At 38.2% G+C, this 7,714-nt stretch overlaps 2 protein-coding genes across 2 annotated transcripts; one reads left to right on the top strand and one right to left on the bottom strand.

Annotated features, from left to right (window-relative positions):
* Positions 1-169: 169 nt before the first annotated feature.
* trub2 (TruB pseudouridine (psi) synthase family member 2) lies at positions 170-4,181 on the bottom strand. The gene is made up of 8 exons (XM_067503156.1): positions 3,916-4,181; positions 3,620-3,754; positions 2,470-2,544; positions 2,301-2,362; positions 2,125-2,206; positions 1,769-1,841; positions 1,386-1,522; positions 170-1,295 (listed from the first exon to the last, which is right to left on the bottom strand). Exons 1-8 carry the CDS (start codon positions 4,031-4,033, stop codon positions 976-978), a joined length of 1,002 nt encoding a protein of 333 aa, XP_067359257.1. The 5' UTR covers positions 4,034-4,181; the 3' UTR covers positions 170-975.
* Positions 4,182-4,284: 103 nt separating this feature from the next.
* On the top strand, positions 4,285-7,677 carry hdhd3 (haloacid dehalogenase-like hydrolase domain containing 3). Its single transcript, XM_067503160.1, has 3 exons — positions 4,285-4,520; positions 4,795-5,129; positions 5,257-7,677. The coding sequence occupies exons 2-3, from the start codon at positions 4,800-4,802 to the stop codon at positions 5,647-5,649; spliced, it is 723 nt and encodes a 240-aa protein (XP_067359261.1). The 5' UTR covers positions 4,285-4,520; positions 4,795-4,799; the 3' UTR covers positions 5,650-7,677.
* Positions 7,678-7,714: the final 37 nt, after the last annotated feature.

Below are 7,714 nucleotides of genomic sequence, written 5' to 3'. Positions count from 1 at the left end.
GCTGGCTACATTTACACACCAGAAGTGTTATTTCCCCTGATTTTAGTCAGGCGTACAATTTAACATATATAAAAAAAAATAGCTTCCAGTAATAAATTGAGCGTTATGGGAATTTAAATATATAATGTTAGAGAAAATTGTATTTAGATCATTACCAATAACAATGTAAGAGTAGTTTTATTTTATTACAGGCCTATAAAATTGTTCATCACTGCACTGTACTGTTAAAGTCATCATGTTCAATTTCACCTAAATTACAGAGGATCCATTACTAACTGGCTGGTCTTCAGAAGGTCCTTAAATGTTTGAACAGGATCTATTAAGTTACATTATCAGTGTATTGGAGATGGTTTAAAACAGTGGCAGAGATGGTGGCACAGCAAGTGCAGTTAGTTAGCTTGTGCCACTTGGGGGAGTAGGTGTGCTGATAAAGCAGTTTCATCATTTATTTTACATGTCTGGAAAAAAGTACTGATTTAACTTTATTTGTCAGACAAAAGGTTCTATTCATGAAGTCAACCACTTTGTTCACTTGCACTGTACCATGTATCTGCACATAATCTCAGAAATAATCTCAGATCAACAAACAAAACAGATCAAATCGACAAACAGTAACACAATCAAACAAAAGTAATGTTGCAACAGTTTGATCAAATTATATTAGCATTTATTTAAGAAAAAATAATAATTTCCATATTAAGAATTTGGAAATTAAGTCAATATTATATGCATGACATATGACAATAGTGAAAACATTGGAACAAATCTTTTCTGTAGATGGAGATATGTTTCCATAACAAACAAATGTATAGTATAATAAATTGTGTCCAGTTTGATGGTCACTTTCTCTTTTAAAAAGCAGAATCTCTCTCTCAGTTTTTTTTTATCTTTTTTTTTCAACTGAACTAAACTCAGTGTTCAGGATGATACATCACTGTAGACCAATAATGTTTTTTTGTGCTCAGCAACACATTTTTAACTATCTGCTGCTGTTGTTTCCTCTTTGGTTTCATTTTGTTGACTGGCTGTTTTGGTTACGTCCGACATTTGTAATCCTTGCTTTTTGATCTGTGACTGGGAGAAATTTTTTTTATTCTTAGAAGAGTGGTACTTCTGGATGGCCTGCATGACATCAGCAGCATTCCAGTGGTGATGGATCAGGGCATCCTGCAGCATGAAAGGTCCGTCTCTTGTCCTTCGAACTCCTTTACACACTGCTGTGCTGCGCAGCTCCAGTCCTATCTCGTGCACAACTTTGCGCAAATATTTCTGAGTTTCATTTAAACACTGCGCTTCTGTAAGCACAGGAGAAAAATATCAAACAAGATATCCATTTTTAATTTGTGAAATTTGATTTTCTATTTAATCAACTAAAGACTATTTACCCAAAGTGAATTTGGGAAGCTCAAAGTGAATGCACCGCAGGCCTGTCAAGATAGGCACCGATTTCCCCTCCGGACCCAATAAACCTTGCACAGCCATTTCATAGGCTTCCTGTGAGCGCATGTCTACATTGGAATACCTGTATTAAGACAAAAAAAAAAATCATCTATTAATAATCATTTTGTCATTCTCAGGGGCTCCGTTTAAAGAACTCTGTGGATATACAACGTCTTGTACTGTATGTCCACAGAGTGCTCATATGTCCCTTACAGATACAGTATAGGGAGATCATATTCCTAAGCAAATCACAGAAAATAACTAATGAGCAAATATTGTCAATACATTTACCAATATGTTCTCAATATAAGGAATATAATTTACATACATTAACAAGGCTTTTTGATTGGCTCCCTGCAGCATTGCCAGTACTCTGTCCAGCTTATCCCGTGTGATGTGACCTGTTGATCGCAACAGCAATTTAGGATCAAATACAGTCAGAAGCACAAGAAGTGGGAAAAGCAAGTAATTTGAGTTACAGTGCAAGTAAGACAGTGGTACTGTTTATCATTAGTGAGATGAGCAAGTTACACCAAGTTAGTCATCAAGTTGTTTCAGTTATATTACTGTGTTATTACTTTATTCTATTGATCTTAAATTAAGTGATTTAAGGGAAAAAAGAGTGTACACAATAAGATGAAAACGATTTTTCATGAACTGCTGGAAAAAGGAAGGCAATCCTACTGTAGGTGGATCTTTCCACAACTCGATCCGTGTGAGAGAAACCATGTGTTGCAGTTCCAAATTCACACTGCAATGTGTAATCCTGAAGAATATAAAGCAGCATTTCACTAATAGGTTTTGTGTCTTAACTACACATTTTAATTTCCCATAAATAATCAGTGGAAATCAGTATTTACCCGTGTGATTCGTGTTTTGTAAAGATCATTCAGGACTTTGTTTCCATTCCCAACTGCAAGAACTGAACAAAAACATTAGGTAAATATTCAGGGAGATTCCTAAAGTAATGCAACACTGGCTGAAATGAATACATGAGTATTTTTCAAATAATCAGCACTAAAATTTTACCTAAGACACCAGAGGAGAAGGCATCCAGGCGATGTCCCACTCCAACACGAATATGTTGGAATTCAGGTCCAGATACTAAAATTTAAAAATATATATTTTAGTCTCTTATACACAGTCCTTAATATACACAGACATAACAGATCCCCTTTCAGTACTGCACATTCAGTCATTCCAAGTTATAATAAACTGCACATTAAGCCACCAGGCCCCACTTCATTTATGGTCTGTTTAAAGATAAAAGTCATATCTAAACAGAAGGACAGGACCACCATGTATGTAGATTTGCAGTAATGTCTGAAAATTTTAAATTCAACACCGTACAACAGAGTAATACTGTAAAACAGAGAGAAAACAGAACATTGGCACAGCACTGTACAGTAAATGTACAGTAGTGTTTCCACAGAAATATGTTCTGTGAAAACAAAATATCCAGCAGATGCTTATGGTACAGCAACATTTCTTTCAAAAAATTGCAGTACTACAGAAAAGAAGTGAGTCACAGAGTAATAGGTCACGCTTTTCTGTTTGGCCACAGATTTACATCTATCTCACACCTGATATTCTCTGTGGCAACACAGAGGAAGAAGTATCATCAGGTTTGCTACATCTGTGTATGTATGCTTGTGCTCTGATGCTGTCAGATGCAGAATTCATAAAATCAAGCAATGTCATATGGTTTATTGGTCTATAGTCCTACACTTTGACCCTCCATGCAAAAAAACATTTCTTAGTTAGTTTAGGAATCGAGAGCATGATGTGTGTGGAACTCAATATTAAAAAAGTTAGCAGTTGAGTGTTGTATGGCCCACCTATGAGAATATGTGGCAACAAAACAGGGGCGGGTGGCAAATAGAGTTCAGGATAAACAAATAAATAACTACTCAACAAAAGAATATTACTTTAATCGAGTCAGAATGTTTTTAACTATTATTAAAAATGGATGGTAACTGTGCATGTAAATAAAGCCATTGATTTTGGGGGAGTTACTTTATGTAAAGTTACACATGCTTGACTGTGTTCTCCAAGCAGACAGCATTGCACAAGGTTGTGAAGGTATGAGAGAAAACTTGAATTCAAGGTAAAAAGTGGTGAGGATGCGTAGGATCAAATAACAGGTTCGACATACGGATCTGGAAGTGGACACACATACCCAGAGGATGCTTAGATAGCACAGGCACAGAGGTAGCACACAGCGTGACTCCCTTGGGTGCTTCAGAAAAGCTGCTCGTGTTTGCCAAGAAGCGGACCTCTTGAGGAAGTGGCTGAAAGGGTGCAGCGTTCAAACCTGTAGTATGATGATGGGTATACTAAGGTCAACAGGGATTTAGCTGGATTCCAATTTTCAGGGGCTGCTGCTAAAAATACCATTGTGTACTTTATCTTTATTACGTGTCATTGTAATTTAAAGTGCAAACAGCTATTCTGAAGGATAACTTTAAATGATACCTTTAAGAAGATTTGTCTCAATGCTGTCCCGTACGAGTTTCCAGTGGACACCGGAAGGTTTGTACACACAAAACAAACCCTCTAACCTCCGAAACATGCGAACAGCTGCAGTTGCCATTGTAGTAAAGTTACCATCAGCGCTTCCAGACGTCTTGAACGAGCGTATTAGGTCACATCACTTCAGTCCTTTCCGTAATTTTAAAGTGTTTAAAATATGTTTAGCTCTTCCTCCACTTGCCGTCACTGCATGTGCACTTGAGCAGGCGCTGTCGGGTTTGGCACCTTGCTCTCCACATACTGCCCCTTGTGTTCTGGAGATCTGACAACGTGAGAGCATGTGAATGAGGAGCGGTCAATGGGAATTTAAAATCAATGTAGCGAGATTAGGTGTTAAACAATTGGTTAAGGAAAAATGTTTGTTTGATTTTAATATACGAAAAAAATATCAGTCTCACAACACAGAAGGTGGCAACAGCTGCTGTGAAACCCAAAGGACGAAGAAGAAGAAGAAGAAGAAGAAGAAAGTGTTGACGACGACGACCACGACCACGAAGAAGAAAGCCGTCGTTGTTTACAGACGCTGACAGTTCGGAAGCTTCGTTTCGGTAAAGTTACAACTATCTGTCATTGTTCAAATTAACTGTTATCGTTGTGAGGTCATTTTGGCCGGAACAACCCTAAATGGACTGCGTGAGTTACAACTCGGTTCAGATTGCGGTTAGACATTAGTGGTGATGGTTAATGTTGGGGCAAGGGATACTTCAAATGATAATGTCACTTTGGCACATGGTTGCCAGTTCAGTGAGGAACATTTACCTAACCGTGTTTGATAAGTTAAGCTGTTTTACAGTATGTCTGTCACTGATCTTACCTGTGCAGGTGAAATGAGAGCTCCACTTCGCTGGGTGCTGTGGGACGTGAAGGACACCCTGCTGAGGGTGCGTTTGTCTGTGGGAGAGCAGTACTGCAAGGAGGCTGAACAAATGGGATTGAGCCTCACTTCCGTGGAGGTCAATGCTGCTTTCAGTCAGGCGCATCAACATTATTCCAGCAAATACCCAAACTATGGCCTCACTCAGGGTCTGAATGGACAGTCTTGGTGGATGGGAGTTGTCAGGGAAACTTTCTCCCATTGCGGGGTACAAGACGCAGCCCTGCTAAATACAATGGCTCAGAACCTTTATCAAAATTTCTGTAGTGCAGAGAACTGGGAGGTAAATGACTGTTGAGAGATTTTGGAGATTTTGGACAGTTACTCCTGTTTGCCATTGCTATAAGTGTTTACAGTAGTATATACATTGCAAAAGTATGCTTTCCTTGAATTATTTTCCTTTATTTCAGGTATTTCCAGATTCAAAGAAGGCCCTGGAGAGTTGTTCTGCTCTAGGACTGAAGCTGGGTGTGGTATCCAACTTTGACAGCCGCTTGGAAGAAATTTTACGTGTTTGTGGCCTGCTTTCTTGCTTTAGTTTTCTTATCACTTCAGAGGAATCACGAGTAGCAAAGCCAAGTCCAGTCATTTTTAAGAAAGCACTACAGAAATGTGGAGTACCAGCTGCCAGCGTAGCTCATATTGGGGACCACTATGTAAATGATTACCTCAGCTCTCGATCTGTGGGCATCCAGGGGTTTCTGCTAGACAGACACAAGCTCAACAACCCGGCTGTACCTCAGGAGCATCGGCTCAGTTCTCTGCAGGAACTGCCATTACGGCTTCATCAGCATATGGACTAATGCCAAAAAGTCATGGGCTCAAGTGCAAAGCTACTCAGGTTGACTGTAGTTCAGTTAAGGAGCTCTTTGCTTGGATGTAGAAATGTTGACCTGAGTGGCCTCATCTTTGTCACTGTACATGTAACATATTAAATGATCCTGACAAAAATGTTTAGGAAGGAATCCTTAATGTGTTTTTAAAAAAATAACATCTTTAGTATCTGCAATAATATGAATTTAATTTAAATACATTGGGAGCAATAATATCTATTAAATTTTACTGAGTGTGTCATATTAAACTCACCCCTTCACTTCTTTCCATCAGATGAAAAAAGTTAGACAAGAGGACAGCATTTAAATACCCTGATCAGTCACAAAATGTTTTTAATGTTGTGGTGGTTGTGGTCTTTGTCAACAGGGGGCCATTACATACAGCTTGCAGCATATGGGGCTGCGTAGCTGTGGACCAGTCAGTGAAAATGCTGACTGCATTAATGTTGTGGCTGATCAAAGAAACAAAATCTGTATTGCACAATATTGTTTTGTGGTTTGCACCAGTGACCCTAAAACGGCATGAAGGCATGCATTACTAACTCATTGCCATTAAGTTTATAGACAAAAGGCATTTTAGCAGACTAATCAAAAGATTTGGTACACATTTTATGGCTGAACTGGTATTCCAATCTGGACATTTCCAGGAAACTAGATTAGACGCTTTTGACTATACTCTTGACATTTTAATGGTTTATTCAATAAAGGAAATTGTTCAAATAAAAGTTGCAATAATTCAACAATAAGGTTCCAGACAAAATTTCAGACAAAGTTTTTTTTTTCAATACTACTTTTTTCAATAATTTGTACCAGAAATCAGAGGTTGCCATCATTAGGTGTTAAAAAACATACTGACAAATGAAAACAAGTTTGTGATGCATGGAGATAGAAAAGAGGAGTCTGTATTACAATGTCATATTCATGCTCTCAGCTACCAGTGAAACCTACATTCCTGTTCCCTGAACATTTAACAAGAGCTACTTAGCTTTCATCATTCCTAATGATTTGTTTCAGGGCTTAGCAGTGAGGAGAACAAGGCAAGGTTGCTTATCCCTAATACCTTTGTAAATACTCTTATTTGAAACCATCTGGTCAAAGGCTGATAATGTAAATGTTGGATAGATATTCAAAAGGGCCAAAGGAGGAAGTGTAGAAAAAAAAAAAAGAAAAAAAAACTACTAGAAAGGCATTGTAATTCAAAAGCAGTGCTCCGGTCTCTAATGGGGAATAGGGAAAGACACTTGTCCAAATCAGCATTAAAGAGTTCAAGAGAATTTCATTTCGATTCACAAAGCTGCTTTCTTGTTTGTCTGAAAATGAGAATAACCTGTTTTTAGTAAGACTCTGCTTTGCCTCATTGTCATCGTCACATTTTATTTCTTTTTCCTGCTTCCACTTGTTCATATGTAAAAGTTTTATGCATCTTTTCAGGGAAGCGGCAATAAGAGCCGCTTAATTCAAAGCAGGTTTAGAAGCTCGGCCAGACGGCTCTAAAGAGCTCCACAGAAATCCTATTGCAGACATAATGGGATTGCAAAACAAAATGAAGCTTCTCATGCACTGAGCACTAGGAAAGAGCAGCACATACGATGAAAATAAAAAACAATGCATGTATACAGCCCAATCTTGGACAGTGAACAAGTGCTTTAACATGAATAGGTATAGCTTCTGTGAACTCTGAACAGATAACTAAACTGAATGTCAATATAGAAGACGACTGAAACATTTCCTTCAGCTATAAAAGCACTCAAGAATTCAGCTCTTTGTTCAGTTGTGCCTGGGGTTCAGGGTTACATGTTGGCATTTCTGCTTCTTGAAATATTCAGTGGAAGAGAAAAATAGGAGTGTGTCAGAAAAATCAGGGAATCTGAAGAGAACAATGAAGAAAGCGGAAAAAGGGCTTGAAAAGAGGGTCACGCAAAGTACATGCAAGAGCTGAAGCAGCAATTATTAAGCACCTGAATAAAAAATAAATAAGTAGACAAATGCACATACACACACATTTTGCATATTAAATTCTTCATTGGTAAACAAA

This window comes from Channa argus, chromosome 5 (genome assembly GCF_033026475.1).
Source record: "Channa argus isolate prfri chromosome 5, Channa argus male v1.0, whole genome shotgun sequence".
Classification (NCBI taxonomy): domain Eukaryota; kingdom Metazoa; phylum Chordata; class Actinopteri; order Anabantiformes; family Channidae; genus Channa; species Channa argus.
This window is presented reverse-complemented; position numbering and strand designations above follow the sequence as displayed.

Excerpts from the sequence above, each read along its gene's own strand:
- trub2 (XM_067503156.1), bottom strand. The coding sequence starts at position 4,033 with ATGGCAACTGCAGCTGTTCGCATGTTTCGGAGGTTAGAGGGTTTGTTT. Across the intron at positions 3,755-3,915 it reads TGAGACAAATCTTCTTAAAG|GTTTGAACGCTGCACCCTTT; the intron begins GTATCATTTAAA and ends ATCATACTACAG. Across the intron at positions 1,842-2,124 it reads TGTGGAAAGATCCACCTACA|GTCACATCACACGGGATAAG; the intron begins GTAGGATTGCCT and ends TGCGATCAACAG.
- hdhd3 (XM_067503160.1), top strand. The coding sequence starts at position 4,800 with ATGAGAGCTCCACTTCGCTGGGTGCTGTGGGACGTGAAGGACACCCTG. Across the intron at positions 5,130-5,256 it reads GTAGTGCAGAGAACTGGGAG|GTATTTCCAGATTCAAAGAA; the intron begins GTAAATGACTGT and ends CCTTTATTTCAG.